Genomic DNA, 27,019 nt, shown 5'->3' on the forward strand with positions numbered 1-27,019 from the left:
TAAATCAACCCCTATCATTTTTACCATTAGGTGATTTGACGAGTGTTTGGACTGTAATCCAAATATGTTTATTCTTTGGAATTAGCAATCAGTGGATGTTTTGTATTTTGTAATTTAACTATGTTACACATGTTAAGTGTTTCAAAAAATATGTTGAAAAAGGCCTCACAGCGAAAACATTCAATCGTCGTCATAATCTACAGTCCACAGCCCTTGGCTGGGTCTATCTGGAACACAGGCCTCTCCATCATATCATATCCCCACACCATGTTTCCCTCTTCACATTGCCCAGTCTTCTCGTCTCTTCTTCACACATTCCTTCACCCAATGATCCATCTGCCTTTCCCTTTCTTTCGGTCTCTGGCTTTCTATTGGCATTTCACGAGCCTGTCCCTGTATTCTATTAACTTCTATTCTCTTAACATGGATGTACCACCTTAATTTTACCTTTTATACTGTCTCTTGCTAGGGGTTCTCCTTCATTATTTCTCTCACCGCCTCATTCCTTACTCTATCCGTACCAGCAAATCCTGTCCTGCCTTTTCTTCATTACACGTTTCAGATACTTATGAATTGGAGAGTAATATAGTTGGTATAAGATTTGCATTTTCCGCTCTGCAGGAATCCGTGTGCTTACCTTCCCATTTCACTTATCTCTTTATTTTAAACACAAACTTCTGTTATGCTCTCCAGGTACTTTAAACTCTTCCCTTTCTTTAGCACTTGCCCTCTAAACATTTCAGTAATTAAAATCCACTTTCAAATAATATTTTGTATGTAGTATATTATATTTTAGTTAAAATATTTTTTTTGCATTTTAATATTTGTTTGTGGTACTCTTTGGGCAGCATGTGGCGGTTAGAGTTTGCCGCAGATGCCCTTACATCGCAGCAGGCATGGTACGCAGCTTCCGACACTGCACAGACTGCTTGTGGGAAGCCTCGGATTGAGCGACCATAAGATTTTTGTCAGTGACGATGTTCTTCAACAATATACTTGTGAATATTTCTGTAAAATATCAGATCATTTTATTAGTGTGAACGATCTCTCCATTAAGATTGGATACCTGTACACTGTTATGTAATAAATCTTCACAGTTACAGGAACCAACTGAAAGTTATTTCAAGAGCATAAATTGAAGAAAAATTAATAAGTAGTACACTGAAATTAAACCTACATCAAGACTTTTACGATTTTGCCTCCCAGAACCCTCTCATCTTGCTTGAACCCAGATTTTTTTTCACGCTGTGAGTCAAAACCAATCAATAACAAAAGCAAAGTAAAGGGATATTTTGACCTATACAATAGCTGCCAGTGTGGCAGAAAGTAACTGACAACATAATTTGTGGTGACTGTGAACCATGTTGCATCTACTTTATAAAAAATGTTAACTTTCATTGCATACTGTTGCTATTCTCATTTGCAAAATCTCTAGTACTGCTGAGATATATATGAGATGCTTCCTAGATTTCAGAATTAATAATTCCTTCCATGGGAGAGGAGGGGAAGGAATAGCTTGAAGCAGGTCAAAACAGAAAGGTAGTCACACAAATGTCTTCATATATGAGTTGTTCCAATTACTTTGCAACCTTATAGTTAATCCCAGAAGAAAAGAAATCTTGTCTGTAAAGCAGACTGCAACAGCAAAGGCATGTATAATTTAATTAGATTTCCGGCCCAGTACATACAATTTTTAACAGTGACTTGTTTCAAAAGCTTGCATTCACTTTCAAATCATTAGCCGCATAAGAAAATAAAATATTAATAAAAAAATATTCAAATGTTAAAATAAATAAATTGTTTTCTAACATTTTGTATGCACAGGTAGCAATAGTGCAATACATCAATAATAACATACCAGCCTCTCTAATGTTTGCCTGTAACATAATTCCAGTGGCACATTCAAGGGTATCATCCATATTGCTTGTCAAAAAAAGGTAATAATTAGGAGAACCCGGCAGGAGCCTTCAGTTGTTTAGTATGTATTTGTGCATACTATCTACATTACAAATCAGCCCGAGCAACAATACATTGCACATGCAAAAATGTGAGGCTTGTTTCATTCCGAACAGAGCACAAAATACTTAGGGACGCTTGGGGAATGGAAGCCTGTGATCAAGAAACTAATTTTCAATATCACAGGAAAGATTAACAGAAGAACTGCCACCGCTTGGATGACTTATAGAAGAAAATCATTTGCCAAACTGTATCGGAATGTTTAGACTGGAGCTCCTGGGTAATGAGAAGAATGAGAAAGTTGTATGTTATCACCTCTCAAAAACCATTCTGTTACTGACATCCGAGTCTGAGAAGCAAGCACATCTGCAGCAATCGAATAGTAAACACCAATATCTCTGTGTGTGTGTGTGTGTGTGTGTGTGTGTGTGTGTGTGTGTGTGTGTGTGTGTGCGTGCTCGCGCGCGCACCTCCTTGAACATTTTGGACTGGCTAATTTCTGAGGCCAACAGTGGCAACGATTACATTTTCTGCCTTTATGACAGTTCCTCTAAACAAACAAGACTTAACATTGGACTCAGGAACATGTAATATGCATAAAACCTGACAGAATTCTCGAATTTGTGTACTCTTACAATTGTATCACCATTTGAACTCAACACACTCTGTCAACTCAGTTACCTTCAAAATACATCAGTCATGGTGCTATATTTGATTCGTATTTATATTGTTGGTGCATAAGTTCATAGCATTTTTGGTTTGCATGTTGATATTCCAGTTGCTGTGGGTTTATTTATCAATTGTCATTTTTTATTTGTAGTCCACTGTTGCCATTTGAGTTTACATACTATTACTTCGTCATTTGGAGACAGATTTCCAACATATTCTTCTGTACGAGTTCAATAGATAAGTGACAGCAGCGGAGGAAGCCTAAAACATTTGCACTTTGTCTATAATGCTACTGGAAAGAGCACAGCAAAAAAATGGTTCTCTCATTTTAAGGAGGCTCACTTTGACATTAGTTTAAATGCATTAATCCACTATGATCTACGTCATGGTACTTGAGAACTGCGAAATGTGGTAAACTGTGATCATGCCACCATCATGTGGCATTTGCACGCAATGCGGAAGGTTCAGAAATCAGGTGTATGGGTACCGCATGCTCTAAGCCAAAATCACAAAAATCAGTGGGTGGCCAAATGTGTGTCTCTGCCTGCTCATCATGAGTTGGTTCATGAAAACACTGAACATTCCTGTTCTATATTGTTACTTCTGATGAAAAATGGTCTCTTTACGCCAACATCAGGAAAAGAAAGGAATGGCTGAGCAAAGCACCAACTCCCCACACAAAGACCTGTGTGCGTCCACAAAAGATAATGTTATGCATCTGGTGGAACAGAGATGGCACAGTATACCACAAACTTCTTCCCTGAGGTCTGTTGTCAACAACTGAGATGTTTTGCAGATGCAATCCAAGAACAGTGACCCACGAAGACTATGCGAGGTGACAAAAAACACTATGGGAGTTGTGTTGGGAAGCCATACCATACCCACATAATTCACGTGATCTTGTTCCCTCAGATTTTCACCTTTTCTGCTCTCTACTGAACAATCTTCAAATAACTTCCTTACCAGATGAAAATGCTCTTCGAACATGGCTCGACAAGTTCTACACCTCAAAATCACATGATTTCTACAATTGTGGAATCGGAAAGTTACTCCATTGTTGGCAGACTGTCATAAATAGTGAAGGAGAATATATTATTGATGACTTAAGTATCTGTTATGTGTATCTATTGTGTATGTTAAACTTATGAAAAAATGGTACAAACTTATACACCAAACTAAAATAACCTTGCTGTTACACAGAGGAAAGTCACTCTGGCCGTATAGTGCATCCGAAACTTAATTAATTGCTGTCCGTCAGTTACAATGAGAACTAAATTTTCCTGTGCAGTTTGAAACATCAATGTTCTACTTTAAACAAACTGTGCTCCTACACTGATGGCAAATAACACAGTCCCACTGCTGTAATGTATGAAGTACTGCACTACCATTTTCTCAGTCAATAAAGAAGCAATAACGGCAGTGCGATTAAAAAAGCTCTCCACTTAGTGGTAAACACAGCACGTATGGAGTTACCTACATTATTTCAGCAAAGGGGGTATTTAGAATCACGTAATACTTACTTTGTCAATCTTCTGTCTCGAAACATGACTGTGTAAATCACCACAGCACCTGAAATCAGTGAAGAGCCATTATAAACTGAGTATTACATATCACAGTAATAATACAAACCACAGGTTGCTTTACAGTTTCACATAACAGCAAACGAGCTGCCACCTGACCAGGACACAGTAACATAGCTCCACACTAGTACTACTACTAGCTCCAACACACATTAATTATTTGTCTTCAACAGTACTCGACGTCTAAAGTTTTTTCGTTTGTTGCCGTATGGTACAAGAATAATGGTAACAGACTAAGGTCACGTAGTGAATAATGTAGTAAGTCACATTCTGGAGAGTAGATTTTCCAGTCCACTATTAATAGGCTAACTCTTAATAACAACAAAACACAGTAGTTCAATCCGCCCCACACTGACATTCAATTCCATCAGCAACCCAGATTTCAGGGACTGGCACTCAATGGTAGTCTGTCACAGAGTACATACATTCTTCATCTTTTGCAGGAGCTTAATACAGTTACTGGAAGTAGTGACGAATATGATACAACTCGTCAGCTTTGACCATTGAAGCTAATCGACAAGACAACTATTTTTTGGCACTATGTAACCTCTGTATATTTTAAACTAGCAAAGATCCTCGAGGGAATATGAGGATTTTGGACAGTGAAATTCTTGTTAATTCCTTGAAAGTTACTGAAAGCTTGAACATATCAAACTAGTGTCCAAAAATAAGTGTTTTCAGCACGGGCAAAAATATAACTATAGAATACATCAAAATTACTCACACATATTAGTAATCTCTCATTCTATAATTTCACAAACCGATTATTCCATCCTACTTCCCTGGTGTTTTTACTGGAGCACTTTAAATGGTAACTTGTTCTCTGCCTTTCTACTTACGTGGTCATGCTATTTAGATTGGTATGTTTGTACATCAACCACTTTTCCTATATGCCATTGTTTTGAACCTGTCCCTCAGAACAATGCCCCATAGAGTGTGTCAAAATCTCATCTGTGTGCTGTTTATTCTGGCTTTGGAGAAGAGTCAAATATTCAGTGCCACATACAAGAGCTGTTTTCACTATCATATTGTCAAATCTGAGGTACTTCTTACCGTACATCATTCGGTATTTCTTACCGTACACCGAATGTCTATCACAGTTTCTTTTTAATTTTCCAATGATGTTATCACAATTTGTTAAATTCACCTCTGTGTGCCTGTCTGGTTTACAAAATGCATCATATGTCTACACAAATATATAAGGTTTGCGAGATGTTCTGTTGTTTTGTTACTGACTGAAAATTTCCCTCTTTACCTTTTTTTCCTGTTGCAGCCATTGCCCTTGTTCCACTTTTTAAAATTTCCATGTGGTACATTTCAGCATGTTTCAAAATTTGCAAGTTTTAGGATCATCTTTACTCTCAGCTATTAAAGTCCGATTAAAATAACTTTGCAACTGACATTACAGTCGGTTGAGTGGTAGAGACTAGCCGTCTGCCAGTCACAGCTGTTTCTCGGGCTCCGTGGGCTCGCCATGTCAACTAGGTACATGTACAGCCTCACCGAGTGGTGCAAGATTACACCGGTAGAGGGGGAGCCGAACTTGGAGTGATTCATATTGATTGCACAAGAAAGTGGAATGCCACGTACTAGCCAGCAACACTGCCTTACCCTGCCAATGGTATTTGCCAATTACAAAGTTATTGGAGGTAATAAGTCATCAGCGCCAACCTCTTCTTCTCCAATTAGCACTTGCACCGAACTTTTTCAGTTATTTATCGATGTATGCCAATATCTGTCTTCCCTCCACAGTTTTTACCTTCTACAGCTTCCTACCTGCTGTCAGTGTTTTCCTCACGTACCCTTCCTTGAAGATTATGTGGAGGACCTTATCGTTCCTTATCTTCATCACAGTCCACCTAATTTTCAACATCCTTCTATAGTACTATGTCCCAAATTCTTCAATTCTCTTCTTTCCCAGTTTTCGCACAGTCCACAATTTACTACTGTACATTGATAAACTCAAACGGTAGCAGAGATACAACACAAGGAGCATAAAATTAACTTACAACTTGAACGTGTAACAAACCAGAATGCAGCTAAAAGAGTTGAAGGACAAGAAAGGGAATCAGGGAAGTTAGTAAAACAGGGCTGCAGCCTATCCCCAGTGTTATTCAGTCTGACCAAGCGATAAGGAAACTGAAGAGAAATTTGGAAAGGGAACTGAAGTTCAGATACAAGAAATAAAAATGAAACTTTCTGGCACATTAAAAATGCATGCTGGACTGAAACTCAAACTCGAGGCCTCTGCTTACATGGGCAAGTAATCTACCGACTCAGCTTCTCGAGAAGGGCTGGGAAGCTCAGTCAGAAGAACACTTGCCCACGAAAGGCAGAGGTCCCGAGTTCGAGTCTCCATCTGGTACACAGTTTTAATCTGCCAGAAAGTTTCAAATTAGCACGCACACTGCTGCAGGGTGTAAAATTTATTCTGGAAACGTCCCTGAACTGTGGCTAAGCTGTGTCTCCACAATAACCTTTCTTCCTGGAGTCCCAATCCTGCAAGTTTTGCAAGAGAACTTTGTGAAGTTTGGAATTTAGGAGATGAAGTACTTGTGGAAGTAAAGCTGTGAGGACAGGTTGTGAGTCATGCTCAGATAACTCAGTCGGTAGTGTACTTGCCCATGAAAGGCAAAGATCTCGAGTTCGAGCCTCAGTCCAGCACAGAAGTTTAATCTTCCGAGAAATTTCGTACCAGCGCACACTCCACTGCAGAGTGAAAAATTCATTCTGCCAAGGAATAAAACTTTGTAGTAATCCTCTCAGAGATGGCAAGGACTGTGAAGTTAAACAGAATGGATAAAGAGGGTTCAACAAGTGTAAATAAAAGTAAAAAGATTGTAACTTTGTCAAATTAAGGGGTTTTGTTTCGATGGTATAAAATGCATACTGGCAACAGTAAAAAAAAAAGGCTTTCCTGGAAGTGGTTGTTTGGAATACAGCCTTATAAGGATGTCAAATGTAGTCAAAAAAAGTACAGACAAGAAGAGAATAGAAGCTTTTGCAATGTGGTACTACAGATGAATTCTGAAGATGAGATGGGTAGATCATGTAAACAATAAGGAGGTACTGAACTGATTTGGGGAGAAAACACCTTTACAGCACAGCTTCACTGAAAAGATAAAACAATGGCAATGCAATCCAGTTGTGTTAAATCATGTATGCTGAAGGAGTAGATCAGAAAATGAGCCAGTAAAAGTAACAGATGAGTTTTCCTATTTGGGCAGCAAAATAACTGGAATTGGCTGAAGCAGACAAGGATATAAAATGCAGACTATAAAATGCAGAATGTGTTAATGTGTAATATATATGAAATGTTCAGAAGTTCTTTCCAAAGGTATTTGTCTGGATTGTAGCCTCGTACGGAAATGAAATATAGATAATATGCAGATCGGTCAAGAAGAGAATGGAAGATTTTGAAATGTGGTGAGGCTGAAGATTAGATGAGTAGAACAAATAACTAATAAGGAAGAATTGAATCAAATGTGGGAAAAGAAACGTATGGCAAAACACTGTGAAAAGAAGGGACTGGTTAGTAGGACACCTGCTGGGGAATCAGGGAATTTGGTAATGGAGGGAAGTGTGGTAGGTAAAAATTGTGGAGGGAGACCTAGCCACAAGCACATTACACCACGTCAATTGGAAGTAGGCTGTGGTAGTTATTCGGAGACGAAGACACTCGCACATAATAGACATGTGGAGAATTGAAAAAAGTAAGTTACTAGGATCTACTGCTTCACACGTGCCTCTAATTCACATCCCGTAGGTTCTTAAGACTGTCCTCACTGCGCATCTGCCCACTTGTGGTTCATAAAATCGCATTATTTAAGCAAACACAAATTAGAGGAGTGATATGCATGGTGTAAGCATGTTTTAACCACTGGTTAAAAAGGCACACAACCCTGTACAGCGTACATTTTGCACCCGGTTGCTCAAAGTGGAGACTGTCATGGCAAAGCAGAAGCTTTCAAACCCATTTCACTCGAGATATACTGGGAACCGTGGACACAAGACAAAGGCAGATTCTGTGATACTAGGTAAAAGGAAAGTGTTTATCATACACCACACAGAAGACTATTAAATGTCCAGGTATACAGAATAGGTTTTGAGATATGTGGTCCGATCATAGACTCTCCGTATAGTACGGCACAGTGTGTTGCCCCGGCTAGCAATTGTTTGTCAGAGACACAGCTAACGTTAGGAGTGCCCCAGGAAGGTGTGATGGGACTGCTGCTGTTTTCTATGTTTGTTGCAGCTCTCTCGAATACGGTGGCCGGCAATCTGGCACCGTTTGCTGACGACGCTGTCGTGTACGGTTAAAGTGTTGTCGAGTGACTGCAGAGGAATTTTGGATAGCTCTGACAAAATTTCTATTTGATGCCACGAATGGAGGCTCACTTTAAATTTGGTAAAATGCAATTCATCGGAGATGGGTAGGAGAAACTTTCCTGTGGTGTTCGACTTTTAATGGCATCTCACTTGACTTAGTTACATCAATTAAACATCTAGGTGTAACATTCTGATGCAGCAAGTAATGGAGTTAACATGTAACAGAGTCAGTTGTAACAAATGCAAACAGCTGACAATTTATCAGTTGAGTTCGGGAAAACTGTAGCACATGTAAAATGTGACAGCACATAATGACCGGATGATTCTTTCTCGAGTACTTCGAGTGTTCGGTATCCCTATTCAATATCGTTAAAGAAGAAGTTCATGCAATTTTGAGGTACTTAGATTTTTATAGCTCTATCAGTAAGAGTGTGTTACAGAAATGCACCATGAGCTAAGTTGGGAATCTTTGGAGGGAAGAGCTCTTTCTTTTGACGAAATACTACTGAGGAAGTTTTGAGAACCAGTTTTTGTGACAGATTTCAGACTGATTCTACTGTATCCAACTTTCACCTCACATTTATACAATATAGAGATTAGGGCTTGTGATGTGAAATGTAAACTTGTGCAATAACTCATTCTACCCGACCTGCACTATTGCATGTAACAGTAATGATAATTTTGTGTGGCTCTACTGAAATGTAATCCAACGTCTCATGAGTAGTAAGAGCTTTAGACAGTTACAACTAACTACAGATGTTTGTATGTATTATGTCTGCAAATATCCATCTACCATCTCGTTCAAACATCTACAGCTAGTCGGGTAGGTTGTGGCTAGACAGTTTACGTGATTACCACACACGGTACCTACTTCACTGGCTCCTCGGAGCACTCACAGCCCACGCATTGCATCAGAGATTATGTACATCTCATCATAAGCAAAACACAAAGTCTCACTTATCTATTACCCTAGCTCTGCCCATCCATAAAAGAAAAAAAATTGCAAACTACTACTCTGTCACTCTTGTCTGTCTCTGTAACAGACTACCCTGCACTTTGCACACAATGCAGTGTTATGCTGCTTGCTTTAAGATGAAGCTGAAACACATCCATCACTCTCATTGGTTGGCTGGTTGGATTGGAGAAGGGACCAAACTAAGCAATCATCAGTCCCTCCGACCTGGGAATAACTAAAACCAATAAAACCTCACACTATAAGAGGGAGCTACAATGGCCATAAAAATTACAAACTATTGACAGAGAAGGAAGGAAGAAGGCAGAAGCAGAGAGGAGGGAAAGATAGACACTCGAGATAAAACAGACCCCATAATGAAAGGAGTGGGAAGGCAGAGGGGGTGAACCACCAAGCCCAGTCGAAGCCAGTCCAATTGGGGTGAAGGGGGAGCAAGATGGCCTGTCATCCCCTCCACCCACCGATAAGGTTGAAGGTCCAACCCTTAAATAAAGCGATAAAAACTGCCATCAAGAAGAAATTGTAAAACTAGATCAGCTGCTGAGGCACTGTCAGCTAATGCCAGGGGTAGCGAGTCACGAAAGCTAAAAGTCTGTCGCAGGGCGGCTAAGTTGGGACAGTCCAGTAAGAGGTGAACCTCAGTCAACATTGATCCACGACGACAGAGAGGGGGGTCCTAACGACAGAGGAGATAACCGTGAGTCAGCCAAGTATGGTCGATGCGGATCCAGCAAAGGACGACAGAGGTATTGCAAGAGGCCTGTAAGGAGGACCACACCATAGTTGTAGAATCCTTTATGGCCCTGAGCTTGTTTGGCGAAGAAAGAGTGTGCCATTCTGCATTCCAAAGTCCCAAAACCTGACGACGTAATGCCGAGCGAAGGTCTATTTCCGGAATGCCAGTAGGAATACATGGTCTGTTAGTAGCCAATTTAGTCAGTTGATCGGAAAGTTCATTGACAGGGGTCCCAACATGGCCTGGGGTCCAAATGAAAACCACTGAGCATCCACATTGATCAAGTCCTGGATAGCTATGACCAAATGGGTAGAGAGAGAGGCACTGGCTGATAGCTTGCAAATTGCTCAAGGAGTCACTAAAGATAGTGAAGGACAGTCCTGAGCAGAAGTGGATGTGGTCGAGTGGGCTACCAATTCTGTAGTAAAAACACTACAGCCATCTGACAAGGAACGAAGTTCCGTGTGTCTCACATAGATGTAAACATAACCAGTGTGACCAGCAACCATGGAGCCATCAGTATAAATCACTTCTGAACCCTGGAATTAACTGAGGAGGCAGTAGAATTGGTGGTGAAGGGCCTCCAGAGGAACAGAATTCTTTGAACTGATGGAGAGATAAAGAAAGCTGTGGCCAAGAGACACACCACAGAGGGGTACGTGCATGAGTAGAGAAAAGAGGCTATAAAGGGAAGTGCTGGAGCTCAGAAAAGAGTGACTGAATGGGGGCAGCCATGGTAAGTCCACATAGTGGCTGCCACCACGGGAGGCTGATCTCCGTGTCTGGATAAAGGAGACCATAATTAGGGTGCTTTGAGGTGCAGTGAGTGTGGAGCACATAAGATATCAGCTGTTGTTGGCGCAAAACTCGCAGCACTGGAATCCCCACCTCTGCGAGAAGGCTAATCACGAGGCTACTTCAGAAGGCACGAGCCGCAAATCGTACCCCACAATGGTGGATGGGGTCTAGTATCTGCAATGTCGAAGATGATGCAGAACCACAGACAGGACTCCCAGAGTCTAACCGAGACTGGACCAGCACTTTGTACAATCCCAGTAGAATAGAGCGGTCTGCACACCAGGTGGTATTGCACAGACATGTAAGAACAATGAGAAGCAACCAGCACGTCCTCTTCTGCTGGGAAAGATGAGGGAGCCATGTGAACCGGGCATCGAAGACCAGACCCAAGAAGCGAGGGACTGGCCATCGAGGAACAGGTCCAGATGTGGTTGGACTGTACGGCTACAGCAGAAATGCATGACACACAACTTGGCCACAGAAAAAAGCCATGGGGCAGAGCCCAAGATTGCACCCTGTAGAGGGCGTTCTGCAGCGCCCATGATGGAGGAAGCGATGTAGATACAAAAATCGTCAGCATAGAAAGAGGGGGACACTGTTGGCCCAGCAGCCACCACCAGTCCATAAGTGGCTTCGAGAAACAGAGGGACGCTCAACACGGAACCATGTGGAATCCCATTTTCTTGCCAATGGCGGTGCAGTAGGAGGAACCAACTTGGACCCACAGAGAGCGACGAGAGAAAGTTACAGATAAAAATGGGCAGAGCGCCACGAAGGCCCCATTCGTGAAGGGTGGTGAGGATGTGGTGGTGTCGAAGGCTTTATGCAGGTCAAAGAAGACTGCAATGAGGTGTTGCCAATGGGGAAAAGCTGACTGGATAGCAGGTGGACCAAATTATCCACCATAGAGTGGCCACAGCGAAAAACACCTTGAGTCGATGACAAAAGGTTGCGGTATTCAAGAATCCAAAACAGCCGCTGACTCACCAGTCGTTCAAGGAGCTTGCAGAGGGTGTTGGTAAGGCTAATTGGATGGTAGCTATCCAACTGAAGAGATGGCTTCCCAGGCTTCAACACCGGAATACAACGCTTTCCCATCACTCGGTAGGAAACACCCACTCGCTCCACAGACAGTTGAAAAGGATTAGTATACAACGGTGGCCAGCCAACGATAAGTGTTGGAGCATTTGGATATGTATCTGCTCCGGTCCAGGACCTGTGTCGGGACAAAGGGCGAGGTTCCTGGAGAATTCCCACTTGCTAAATGGGGCATTATAAGGCTCCAAGCAGCGAGAAACTGAAGACAAAAGCAGTCGTTCCGAGCACTCTTTCAGGTGGAGGAACGTGGACAGATACTGAGTCGATGCAGAGGCTTGGGCAAAGTGTTGAGCGAAATGCTCTGCGACAAAGTCCGGATGGGTAAGGACAACACCAGGCACAGAAATTCCTGGAACGCCAGTGGTACGACAATGTCCAAAAATTCATCTGAGTTTCGCACAAACTTGTGAAGAGGGGGTGTGCGGTCCTATGGCAGCCACATATCGTTCCCAGCAAATCCGTTGCTGAAATTTGATTAGGTAACTGGCCCAGCTGTAGAACCGTTTAAAGACCAGAAGGAGGCAGGAGAAGGGTGCCGCTTGAAGTGTTGAAGAGCACTGGGGCAGTCTTTTATGGCCATAGCAATTCCCGGAGTCCACCAAGGGACCATCCATCTTCCGATGGGGGGAACCCGAGGAAGAAGAGATGGCTGAAACAGCTGCGGAAAGTATGGCAGCAGTCTAAGTCTGTGTAGACTCATCAATACCGCTATGTGGTAGTATAGGGGTGATGGTAGCAGAGGAGAAGGCACCCCGATCAGTTTTAGAGAAGGCCCACTTGGGAGGGTGACAGAGCGAGATACACTGAAGGAAGGTCAAAACAATCGGGTAATGATCGCTGTCACATAAGTTGTCGTGGACACACCACTGAATGGAAGGAAGAAGGCCAGGACTGCAGATGGAGAGGTCATGTGCCACACTCAAGTGTGTGGGAGCGCTGGTGTTTAATAGACAGAGGTCAAGCCCTGCCAGAACAGCTTCAACCATCCTACCCAAAAGAGGGAAGCAGGGAGAAGGGAGTTGTTGAAGAAGGGTGGTTAGGGCAAGGAATATGGGTGGCCTGTCAGGTGGGAGGTAGAGATTACAGACTGTGATTAGAGTGGCCAGGTGGACCCCTAGAGCAATCGCTTCGGGAGTGGTAGGGAGGGAAACCCATTTACTAACAATTTCCTTGTGGACGAAGGTGCTAACACCACCTGAAGCCCGCAACGAGCCAATTCGGTTCCAACAGAAAGCATGGAACCCACAAAGGGTGGGTGAGTAAGAATTGACAAAATGGGTCTCCTGAAGAGCAATGCAAGCAGCAGAGTAGGAGGAAAGAAGGGGTATTCAGGAGGTACTGGAGGGGCTTTGCCCTTGTTCTTGCATTTCTGGTTCTTGTCTTGTGATGGAAGAGAAGGGCAGACTGCAACAAAGTCGGGTATGGAATTACACCTGGCAATCTCGGCGGCCACCGGCTGTGGATCGCGCGGCTGATGTGGAGCTGCAAATCGCTTCCAGGGGGTTGCCGGGAAGAGGAGTCCCGGGAGGGAGCTCCAGTACCGGCAGCTGCCAAAGAAGGGGAGCACTTCTCTGGCAGGGGAGGGGGAGCAGCACCTGAAGGGCTGGGTATGAGTGCTGAGGGGGACGGGGAGGGGGAGGGGGAGTGGGGGGGTGAGAGTGAGGGTGAGGGTGAGGTGAAAGGTGTGGGGCGAATGGGGTGGGGCTGGGAAAAAGAGGGGATGGACGTAATTGAAGAAAAAGCAGAAGTTATAGACACGGGATGGAGCCGGTCATACTTTTGACATGCCTCGGTGTAGGTACGTATATCCAAGGTCTCATACTCTTGAATCTGTTGCTCTTTCACCTACACCCGGCATGCTGGCGAGCGTAGAGGATGCTGCGCATTACAATTTACACACACTGGTGGGGGAGCACAGGCACTCCCCTCATGGAGGGGGTACCCACAGTAACAGCAGAGGGGATCATTGGTGCAGCGGGAAGACATGTGTCCAAAACATAAGCATTTAAAAGGCTTGGTCATGGCAAAACTGTTGCCATCTGTCCTGGTACAAACCAGGTACCGAGGGAAAGGTTTCCACTCAAGCCGGCGAACTTGACCCTCCTCCCAAGGGGCCAGGGAGGTGAAGGCAGAAGGATCAGAAGAAGGAGTGTCAAGTCTTCTAGCACTTTAAGAGATGGCCACAGAATGGCCAGGATGTTGAAGCTTTTGTCGCTTCATGTGCAAGGCGTCTGCCCTACCGACCAGGAGCTCACCCCGTGGGCACCACCCAGCCACAGCAAGGGCCGTCTGGCATGGCGGCCATTGCCAGGAGTTCTGATGCCCCGAAGTGACGAGCATCGACTCCTTGGCATAAAAGAGGCGTCAGCAGCTCAGGTACTAGCAGTGTGATCCCTGTATTGTCAGGGGGCTCAGCCAAGTGGGTACTTAACAGCCCCACCACCGGGCTGGGAACCGTGCTGGTGACCTAGCAGGAAGGGGGCCAGGGTGCAAGGGGAAAAGGGAGGGGGAGAGGAGCCTGCACCATGGGAACTAGGTTGGGAGTTCATCCCCAAATGGCTCACACTGAATGGAAAACATCGGAAATGGAGTTCAAACCCCGAGGGGACCAAAAATGCCGAAAAGGAGATGGAAACAGCAAACTAAACAATAGCACATACCAAAACAAAGTTGGGAGAATAGCCAGGTGCATATAAAGAAGTCCACCAAGGGGGAAAGGAGGGGCCAGGAAGAAAGGAGCAAGGACAGAGAAGGAGAGGAACAGGGGTGGTAATGCAGTCTGGAAAAAGGAAGGAGACTGCAATAGCTTGGGGCCCCGTGCGTGCCATACATGCATCACTCTCTTAATGTTTCACCAAATATTAACGTAAATGGTCAGTTTTCCCTCTGTCACTATTCTGCCCTTCTCTCACGAATATTATTGTGTCTTCATAGTTTAAAACTACCTTCCTGTAACTTGTCTCTACTTTTTACTCATGAACGAATGCAAACTGACCTCCCCCATTCCCGCCCCCCCCCTCCCTCTCTCTCTCTCTCTCTCTCTCTCTCTCTCTCTCTCTCTCTCTCTCTCTCTCTCTCTCTCTCTCTCTCTCTGTCCTGTAGTAATTACTAGATGCTTTACAAACAAGTCTGTGTTCCCGACAACCACAGTTGTGGTAATACGTTTTGCAAACAGAACACCACTTACAGCTGTATAATACTCTTTAATGGGAAACAATCGGATCCATGGTTTATTTCAGAAAAATTTCAAAGTTTCTCTAATGAAAGTGATTGACAAACTGAAACAAGCTATGGACAAACAAGAGGCGACTATTATGCACTTTTTGAATTTCAGCAAAGCTTTTGACACTGTCGACTTCGGTATTCTACCCGCTAAACCCAAAAGTCAATTTTTTTCCAAGTTCTGTACAATGGTTGCACTCTTAACTTACATACCACCAACAGTGTGTAATGATAGGAACAAAGTGGTCACAATGGAGGAATGTAGTATAGGGCCCATTACTTTCCTCATTTTATGTTAATTATGTGTTGGTTATTATCCCCCATTGCAAATATCATTTATAAGGTGACAACACACAGTTATACTTAAGTATGAGCTCAATAAGTCTACACACAGCCATTCAGAACATAAATACTGACTTACTTCCTTTATCAGAAAGGGCACAGAACATCAGGTTTGAAACGTAACCATTCTAAAATGCAAGCAATCTTACAAGGAGAGGAAGCTACTCATCATAGCCAAATTTGTCCAAATTCATGGAACATGTAGGGCATGGTGAGGCATGAAAATGCCCAAAGTGGGAACTTCAGATGGCCAAGCATTTAGGAAATAAAAGGAATTTTGATACGGATCTATCACCATGTTATCAATTGTCCCGGCAACATGATAATACAGTGCGTGTCTCACAATAAGGCAAACACGCTCCTAAACACAAGACCATAGAAGGGAGCCATAGAATTTTTCCTCTCACCCCCCCCCCCCCTCCCCCATCCCTAACTACAACTTGCATGTCTCCCACCCCATCTCTCTTATTTTTAACTGTAGGTAGAATGACATCATGAACAAAATTCAATACATGTACAGCAGGAGGAACAGAATAAAAATACACGAGGAGTTCTTGGGTACTGAATTTGGCCGGAGCAAGACAGCTAAAATTAGATAGAATACCACAATGTCACAACTAAATCTGGCTATTAAGTGTGTGCTGAGGACAGAGTCTAATGCTGTGCATAATTTCCACTTTCCTTACCTATGCAAAATTTTGTGTGGGCATGCAAGTGTGCACACAGGTTTTACATAAGCAAACACCTATTCCTTGCATAAATGCTTGAAGTCTACTTATTTATACTAAGGAAATCTAACACATTAAAATGAATACAACAATAGGAATGCCATTCAAATATGAGCACCCTGGGATCAATCAATTATGTTCTGATAACTGCAAGCAACTTGTTTTCTCAAGTACTTCCACACTAATTTTCAGATGATTGCCACTAATTATGCCCCAGCTGATGCCATACCATCTTTTTGTCCATTACTAATACTTTTAAAAACAAAGCAAATCCTTATGCACCATGCTTCCTAGTATTATTTTAATTCTAACAATGCAGGAAAAGACAGAGTGCTACTTACTGTGAAGACGACATGTCAAGCTGCAGACAGGTACAATTAAAAGACACTTACATAAAGCTTTCGGCCACAGCCTTCATCAGTAAAAGAGAGGTACATACCATTCACACATTCACTCACACACACACACACACACACACACACACACACACACACACCTCATTGTTCCTTTTCACCCATCTTTCTGTACATTTTTAATGTATTTGTGCATGTTTTTGCATATCTGTGTGTATTTTTTAAAGTCTTTTCATATTTTATGTGCATGTTTATGCATCTCTCTCAACCATGAACTCCTATTTTGCACATTTCTGCGTCATCCCATTTCCTTTATGCCATTCCTGGCACATTGGAGCCTTGCTCCCTCTTTCTACACCCATTCAGAAAAGTTTCCCTTTTCCTGGCTAAAAGCCAGTCCCACATCCTGTTTCTCAAATGCTGCCTAAACTGTGGAATCCCTCCAAGTGGCCTAACTGGATTCGTTTCTCTGGATTGACACCCCCTCCTTTCACAATGACATACACCTTTCCAGATTCTGCCAATCCCTAGCCCTCAAAATCTGGTATTGCAAAAACACATGAACCCCCTCTGTTCCCTCTGCAAAATACCTCTACTCTACAATCACTACTCCATACATCACATCTCTGAAATGCAATCTCTTGCTCTCCAGCACCTGGAGGAGCATTCCAGACACCACCTCCATAAGTTATCCTACCGGCTGACATCCCACTGCTGTCTCCATGCACCACTGTCCAACCCCTATCATACCCACACTCTTCCCCCTTGTCCACCCCTCATTGCAGCTAAACCCTGCCTAGCTGACCTTTTCAACTTGCCCCATCCCCCTAAACTCCCTATCAAAACCAAAGCCAAAACATTCCTGTAACATTGTTGCTAACCTTTCCACCACAAGCTTCAGCTCCACAGAAGTTTCAGTCATGTCCAAAGACCTCACCTTTAGCCCTACACCCAAATTTTACCAAGCTGGACTTATCAAACACCTACTCTCCTCCTCCTAATCCCTGCAACATCCAAATTCCAACATTGAACCTTGCCTCTTCCATTTCACGACATCATCCAACTTTGTCCCCCCCCCCACCTAACCACCCACTGGTCACCTTCTAAGAATTCATTACTTCCAACCTAGCCTCACCATCCTTCCCCAGGTCCCTTCCTCAGAACATCAACCTTTCAGTAGAAGAAAGAACAGCCATACACAACCTCAGAACAAATCCTGACCTAATCATCATACCTGCAGACAAGGGTTCCACAACTGTTGTTATGAATCACAAAGACTAGCCAGCAGAAACATTCCGCCAATTACCTGACTCCGCCACCAATAAACTCTGCCAGAGTGATTGATCCCATCCCAGAAGTCCAACACAAACTCCAATCCCTAATTAAAGCCTTAGACCCTTTCCAGAACATCTCTCCTGAATCCAATTCGCTCCTCATCCCTATGACACCCAGCACACCTGCCTTCTACATCCTCCCCAAAATCAACAATCCTGGACACCCCATTATGGCTGGTTATTGTGCCCCCACTGGAAGAATTTCAGCCCTTGTTGTCCAACGCCTCCAACCAATTGCCCGTAATCCAGACTCCCATGTCAGAGAAGCCAACCGCTTCCTACGCCATTTCTCCACCATACCCACTCCTTTACCTCCTGGATCCCTACTCATCACTGTTGACGCTCCCTCCCTATACACCAATATCCCTCATGCCTGTGGGCTTATCGCTATTGAACACTATCTTCCCAAATGTCCTTTGCGCGCCAAATACACTACCTCATTCCTCAAACATCTTACTAACTTCATCCTAACCAACAACTACTTCTCTTTTGAAGGGAAAGTATATAAACAATCCTGTGAGACAACCGTGAGCACCTGCCTGGCACCTTCCAATGCCAACCTTTATATGGGCTATCTAGAGGAGACCATCCTAGCCTCCCAAAACACCAAACCCCTAGTCTGGTTCAGGTTTATTGATGATGTCTTCATGATCTGGACTCAGGGCCCAGACAGCCTATCTCCGTTAATTCACAATTCAACACCTTCTCTCCCATCTGCTTCATGTGGTCCTCCTCCATCCACACCTCTATCCACATTAAACCCACCAACCACCACCAGTACCTGCACTTTGACAGCTATCATCTCTTTCACTTCTAAAAATCCCTTTTCTACAGCCTAGCCACCTGGGGATTTCATATCTGCAGAGACAAAAACTCCCTTGCTCAGAATGCTGTGGGCCTCAGCAAAAAGGCCTTTACAGAGAGGTACTATGCCCAAGACCTAGCCTGCAAACAGGTCTCCCATGCCATATCTCCTCACACCCCCAATCCTCCCGCCACCCCCAAGAAAAAGCCACAAAGCAGTGTCCCTTGTCATCCCGGACTGGAACAATTAAACCACATCCTTCACCAGGGCTCTTATTACCTAGCATCATGATCTTAAATGAGGGACATTCTATCTGAGACTTCCCACCCCTACTACAGTGGTGTGCAATCAGCCACCCAACCACAACAACATCCTAGTGATCCCTATGTCTCTCCCAATACCAACCCATTGCCGCAAGAATCATATTCCTGTGGAAGACCCAGATGCAAAGCCTACCCAATCCAACCGTCCAGCATTTCCTATTCCACCCTGTCACATGTTTATTCTACCCAATCAGGGGCTGTGACACCTGTGGAAGCAGGCATGTCATTTACTATCTCAGTTGCAATCACTGCACAGCTTTTTATGTTGGTATGACTACCAACCAGATGCCCACCACGATGAGTGGCCACCACCAAACTTTGGCCGCGAGCAAAGTAGACGACCCTGTGGCGCAACATGCAGCTGGACATAATTTATTTCAATGGCTACTTCTACCTGAGCCATCTGGACTATTCGTGCCACCACCAGTTTTTCTGAACTGTGCAGATGGGAGTTATCCTCATAACACATTCTCCACTTCTGTAATTATCCTGGCCTCAACCTACAGTAACATTGTCCCCACACCGTGCACCCAACTGTTTCCACCCCCACTGTCATATCATCTGCAACCTATTTTCATCTCCCAGCCAGTTTATTTGCAGTCCTCTGCCAATGCACCTGCCTGCCTTTCCCCACTCCTCTCCTTTTTTGCTCCTTTAATGTAATAATAAAAGATCTTTTTTTAAATGCAAATCATTATTTATGAACTACTAATGTATTTTTAAAGCTGCTTCTATGAAAACTGGTATATGACTTCTCTGTTACAAATTAAAAAAAAGTGTATCAGTGTTTTCAGAAATTCTGACCCCTAAGGGATTGAAATAGGGGATAAAATGTTTTAAAAAATATTTCACTACGACAGCAACACTAAATCTATGAAAATTTGAATTTGGCTTCTCAATCAGACAAAAAAAAATACATATTTCACTGTTTTTGGAAATTCAACCCCTATTGTGGTGAAACAGATGATTAAAGCTTTTATGGAAATATTTCATTATACAAGTATTTTTGAGATCGAATTTATGAACATTTGAATTTGGCTTCTCTGTTAGAAATGAAAAATAGCCATTTCACTGTTTTTGAAAATTCTACTCCCAAGGAGGTGAAATGGAGAATGAAATGTTTTGTGAAAACATTCCATTATGTAGGTATTTTAAAGCTGAATCTCTGAAAATCGGTATTTGGCTTCTCAGTTGGAAATGAGAAAATACATGTTCCACAGATTCTTGGAATTTCAACCCCCATGTGGGTGAAACAGAGCGAGACTGGTTCACTGGCTAATCATCGCCCATTGCAAACTGCTAAGGATAGAAACTTAAGTTTAATGAGGGTGCGGATCTTATCCTGCAGCCACTGTTTAAGAAAGAGTTGTTCAAAATTCCACTCCTAAGGGGGTGAAGTAGTGGATGAAAAGCTTTTTGAAAACATATCACTATTCACATCACTATTAAGTCAATTTTGAGGCTACAACCACAAAAATTGGTATTTGGTTTCTCAGCAAGAAATATAAAAACGTGTGTTCCACCACTTTTGGAAATTCAACCCCTAAGAAGGTGAAATAGGGGATGAAAACTTTTAAAAAATATTTTGTTGTATTAGAAAATTTTTGAAGCTAAATCTGTGTAAATTGGTATTTCATTTCTGTTAGATATGTAGTAATGTGTTATGGGATGGACGTTTCTATGGAAATATCACGAAGAGAAAAAAATTACATGACCAACAAAAGCCATTGACTTCAGTTACCAGAATCGTTTTTTGGTTAGAAGTACATTTAGAACAGACCAGTCTTCTATGGCCTTAATTAGCGTGCAAAGTTCAGAAGGTGTTGCAATTTGTGAACAACATAAAAATTTGATTAAAGGAAACAAAAAAAATCTTTGCAGATCATACAGTCTACATGAGCGAAGCAACAGGCACAAAGCTAGTTTTTAAATAAGAAATCTGTAAACAGCTAGCATGTACCTATTTTCTTCTTCTTCTTCTTTTTAACTGAATATATGAGGTCTATGTTATGTTGACATATTCAAAATCATAACATTTATTGGAATATGATCTATGGAACAAGTAGATAAGAGAACCAAACTCCGGGGGTTAAGTTGGCGCTGTTCCAAAAGTTCCCAACAGAACGTTAGCAAAACCAGTGTCTGCCTCGCTGTATGATAATGGGCTTTGTCATCCATGAGAATCATGCCTGCTATCAGGAGTCCAGGTTGTCTGTGGCATTCAGCTTGTTGCACTTCCCACGGAATGGTACAAGAATTTATGACATTATGGGACCCCTCGTGAGGCTGTAATTTTTCACAATATGACACACTACACAGCCTAAGAGACTATGAAACTGTCTCAAATTTTAGTTTTGCTGGGAAGGAGGACTTATTTAATTCCACAGAGGAGTGTTACAAATCAGGTTGGTAGTGGTGGACCCGTGACTCGCCCCTAAAATGATCAGTGTTATAAAATCATTTCCTTCACTGCAACATGATGTGCTACACAGATAGCCCATTCTGTTTCATTTGTGAGCTATGATCGAAAAGCAGGAAACTTTTTGTAAAGTAAATTTGCAAATTTTTGTAAATTCAACCACATATGAATAATGCAGCAAGTGGTTCCACAAGAAAAATGTAGGGCAGGTACAGTGTCATTGTCATATAACAATCTTCATGGATCATTTCCTTCACACTTTACAATAAAACATCACAGGAAAATTCCATAGGGTGATCATGACACTCCTAATTTGTGATTCTTTCTTGTACTTTGTTCAATTCCTGTATACGATGGAAGAAAACCACCGGTGAAATCAGTCGTGGACTGGCTGTCTTCCATTTCATATGTGCTACCCCATTCCTGAAATAAACTTGTGTGAAATACAAAATCTTCTGCTACCTTAATCATCAGTATGTTGTCAAGTAACCTTATCTAACAGGGGCACTACTAAATGGTTTACAATAGTAATTATTTATTAATGAACACGAGTCAATGAACACAGGATCTCTCAACATACTCCCAACTGATGTCAGTACACCACTGCCACCTTCCTGGAAACTTCATTATTGTGTCACGGAATCAATGTTTGAGAGTACTAAGCACTCACTCATAGACAGCTGCCTGTAAGACTTCGTCATTAGCCCACAGCACATCCTTTGTATTATCGAATCAAGCACACCCAGATGGAACAAGACCCAGTGAATAATGGTGGGTGTGACACAAGAATGAGCCCCAGTAATATCAACTTTGCTCATTATTCAAGTGCTGATGGCAATTATCTGCCCCATAAACAGGAGCCTCTTGACCACACACTGCTGTTAAACATTTATGAATCTATTGTTCTGACTACTTCCTTGCAGAAAAACCATGCAGCCCTCTTTGTCCACGATACTCACCTCGTATCTCATCCATTCTCTACTTAATAAAAAACTGGTGCTGTCCTTTCACTGTACTCACTGTTCACAACTGCCATCTAGCATTTTGCATGATGTTCTAGAATCACTTTTTATTTCTGAACGCCCCTCATACGATACAATGTCAGTTCAATGACATGTATCCTGATTGGTATTATAATGTTCCCAAAATAGAATGCATAATATTACTTGGTTAGAAAATATATCTACAACAACTGTTACAGTGTATCTTGTGGATTGGCATGGCTGATAAATGAAGTTTCAGGTCTATGTACAATTCAAACTCCCTGCCTAAATTTTTCCATAATTGATTCTAGATTTCCAGATGGATGGCTTTTGACACTTTTCCTCATAAGTGGCTTGTAACCAAATTGCATGCTTATGGAATATTGTCTCATTATGTGACTGGATTCATGATTTCCTGTCAGATGGGCCACAGTTCATAGTAACTGAAAGAAAGTCATAGAGTAAAACAGAAGCGATCTCTGGAATTCCCCAAGGTAGTGTTATAGGCCCTCGGCTGTTCCTTATCTAAATAAATGATTTAGGAGACAATCTGAGAAGCCGTCTTTAGTTATTTGCAGATAATGTTCACATTTATCGTATTGTAAAGTAATCAGATCAAATCAAACTGTAAAACAATTTAGAAAACATATTTGTATGGTGTGAAAATTGGCAACTGACTAAATAATAAAAAGTGTGATGTCATCCACATAAGTGCTGAAAGGAATCCGTTAAATTTCAGTTAGGGCCTACATGATAAATCAGTCAAAGCTAAAGGCCATAAACTAAATACCTAGGAATTACAATTACAAACAACTTAAATTGAAAAGAACATTTGCAAAATGTTGTGGCAAAGGCGAACAAAAGCCTGTGATTTATTGGCAACACACAACAGATCTAATAGAGAGACTGCCTACACTATGCTTTTTCCATCCTCTTCCGGAATACTGTTGCACATTGTGGGATCTTTACCAGACCGAATTAAAGGAGTAAATCGAGAAAGTTCAAAGAAGAGCAGCACATTTTGTATTATCAAGAAATAGGGGAGAGAGTGTCACAGACATGATGCAGGATTTGGGATGAACATAATTAAAACAAAGGTGATTCTCATTGTGATAGGTGTTCTCACGAAATTTCAACTGCCAGCTTTCTCCTCCAAATGCGAAAATATTTTGTTGATCCTGACCTACATAGGGAGAAATGATCATCATCAATGAAATAACAGAAATCGACAAAATAAGGCAAATCAGAACTCGCACAGAGAGACATAGGTGTTCATTTTTTCTGAATGCTGTTTGAGAGTAAAATAATAGAGAAACCTACAAACAAGTCAGGGGAACTGCCATGGGAACCAGGATGGCTCCGTCCTATGCCAACCTCTTCATGGGCCGCATGGAGGAGGCTTTCCTGAAGACCCAACAGCTGCTTCCCCTGGCCTGGTATAGGTTTATAGATGACATCTTTGTGGTCTGGACTCATGGTGAAGAAACACTCCTTAATTTCCTCCATAACCTCAACTCCTTTTCGAATCTGAATTTCACCTGGTCCTTCTCCAAAACCCAAGCCACCTTCATGGATGTTGACCTTCATCTTGTTGAAGCTCACATCCACACCTCTGTCCATATCAAACCCACCAACAAACAACAGTACCTTCACTTTGATAGCTGCCATCCATTCCACATCAAACGCTCCCTTCCCTACAGCCTAGGTATTCGTGGCAAACGTATCTGCTCCAGTGACGAATCCCTCAACAATTACACCAATAACCTGACCAGTGCTTTCCTCTCCCGCAACTATCCTGCAGACCTTGTCCACAAACAGATCTCCCGAGCAATACATTCCTCCCCGTCCAACAACAATATTCCTACCCCCAGACCACACAGAAGCATCCCCCTTGTCACCCAATATTACCCTGGCCTTGAATACATCAATAAATTACTCTGCCAGGGATATGACTTTCTCAAGTCAACCCCTGAAATGAGATCATCCCTTGACAAAATTCTCCCCACACCACCCAGAGTTGCCTTTCGTCGTCCCCATAACCTCCGTAACATCCTTGTTAAACCCTACAATATTCCCAGACTACCTTCTCTACCCAGCTGTTCCTACCCCTGTAACCGACCCCGCTGCAAAACCTGCTCCAGGCATCCCCCCCACAACCACCTACTCCAGCCCCGCTACTGGTAAAACATACACAATTCAAGGCAGGGCCACGTGTGAAACTACACATGTCATTTATCAGCTGACATGCCTGCACTGCACAGCCTTTTACATTGGTATGACAACAACTAAACTGGCTGAGCGCATGAACGGACACAGACGAACTGTCCGCCAAGGAGATGTCCAATACCCAGTAGCGGAGCATGCCCTCCAGCAAAATTCTAGGGACCTAGAAACCTGCTACACCGTATGTGCCATTTGGCTTCTACCACCCAACACCAGTCCCTCTGAACTGCGGAGATGGGAACTTGCACTCCAGCACATCCTTTCATCCCGCCATCCCCCTGGACTGAACCTACGTTAAACAACCTCACTCCCATTTTCTTTTCAGTCTTCTCCTCTTTCCCTTTCCTCTTTAGCCATTCATGCATCTTTTCATCCTACATCTTTATACTATACACCTCTTTACTTTTGTACGCATCCTCTTTGGTTTGAAGCTGGCACAGTACCTATAGTAGAATATCTTTGGCTTCCCTCTGACAACCATGCCTCCATCCTTGCTACCCTCCCTGTTTTCCTTTCCCTGTTGCTTCATAACCTGGGTTGTGAGTAACTAAATCCACTTTCCCTTCTTCCCTTTCTTTCCCCTCTCTCCTCCCTGATGAAGGAACATTTATTCCGAAAGCTAGGAACTTAAATTTTCGGTTATTTTTTGTGTTTCTATCGGCTGTACTGAGCTGAGGTAAGTACTGGCCAGCCCCTCTATCTCTTTGATAGTAATTATTGTGAAAGTGGTTCAATGAACCCTCTGCCAGGCATTTAAGTGTGATTTTCAGAGTAACCATGCAGATGTAGATGAAGTTAATAAACAGACCCATTCAGCCATGTAGATCCGGCTGTTTGAATAAATAGTTAATGTTTCATTCTTGATCGCCATAACATGTGTGGTAAAATGGACTTTTTATTGTGCCATACAGTGCATTAGCCTACAGTTTCTTCTCGTTCTATTTATAGATGGAGCATTAAAATAGTGACTACTTCTCTGATTGTGTGAGTCGCATTTAGCATCATTTTGTCTTCTTTGTGTATCTGGGCATGAATCTATGGTGCCGACGGATAAATGAGGCACTCATGGCTACACAATGGTAAGCCACACATTGAGAAATATTGAAATTTATACACTTTTCATATCTAATGGAGGATGGCAAGCCACTGGTGGAGTATTATTTGAAGAAATTGCGTGGTGACAACACACACACACTGTTGTTTTGTATTGCACCAAGAAACAACACATCATTTTTGAGCTTTAGTATGCAAAATTGCATCTTGCACATGAGCCATTTATATAGAAATATGCATTGTGAAGCTGATATGGGAACCCATAATTTTGAGGGTGAATTCACTTGCGATATTGCATCATCATCAGAGGTAAAGCAGCAACAAAATGCAATTAAGACTATTATGGCTTATCATGACAGCGCAGTACATTAAATAATACTATTATCTAATGGAACAATAAACTATGGGACAAATTCTTAGATATTTATCTGGAGTTCATTAACCATAAATGATTGTTTTTCTTGTGATGGCATCACTAAGTGTCTACTATACGTTTTACTGTGGCTCGCCATTACATTGCTGCTAAATTGCTGTACTGTTCAGTGAAGTTTTGTAGGTTCATGCTATTAGTATTTTGTTACCCCCAGTAAGAAGGCAGAGTTAGTGCCTAACACAACAGAAAGAAAGAGTTAACAGATGAACAACCTATTAACTTTTCAGAAACCAGAGTGTTCAAATTTTTGGCCTCAAATCCTGATACAATTTTGCTGAAACATGCCGTTTGTGGAGAATTATGTGAAATTAATTTTAAGAATGGTAGTCATCCTACACAGTAATCATCAATTACGACCTTAACACCAAAAAATCATTGTCCTATTCTACACAGCCTAGTCCATAGACATACAGACTTGCAGTTCATCATGGATATTATTTACCCCTGACTCAGTATGAAGCCACAGAGTAGACAGATGAACCTGAATTAATTAATGGGCGTATCTCAGATTACACAGAGAGCAATGTGAATAGTTCTTAGTGAAGCTAAACGTTGGTGCTGAAACTTTGGTGATGTACAATGACATGGCACAAAATTATATGCATTCCTTGTATTTAATACTGTTTTTCACTACATGCAGTAAGTAAAAATGTTCTCCTCAT

General features: G+C 42.4%; 1 protein-coding gene across 3 annotated transcripts in view; it reads right to left on the reverse strand.

Annotated features, from left to right (window-relative positions):
* Positions 1–27,019, reverse strand: part of LOC126291877 (YTH domain-containing protein 1-like) — a 47,734-nt gene that overhangs the window by 18,743 nt on the left and 1,972 nt on the right. For all 3 annotated transcript variants that reach the window (XM_049985601.1, XM_049985602.1, XM_049985600.1), the window contains exon 2: positions 4,146–4,194. In XM_049985601.1, coding sequence (XP_049841558.1) covers positions 4,146–4,171 — 26 coding nt within the window. In that variant the 5' untranslated portion in view covers positions 4,172–4,194. The remainder of the gene's footprint in view (positions 1–4,145; positions 4,195–27,019) is intronic.

The sequence above is a fragment of the Schistocerca gregaria genome, chromosome 9, assembly GCF_023897955.1.
Source record: "Schistocerca gregaria isolate iqSchGreg1 chromosome 9, iqSchGreg1.2, whole genome shotgun sequence".
Taxonomy (NCBI): Eukaryota; Metazoa; Arthropoda; class Insecta; order Orthoptera; family Acrididae; genus Schistocerca; species Schistocerca gregaria.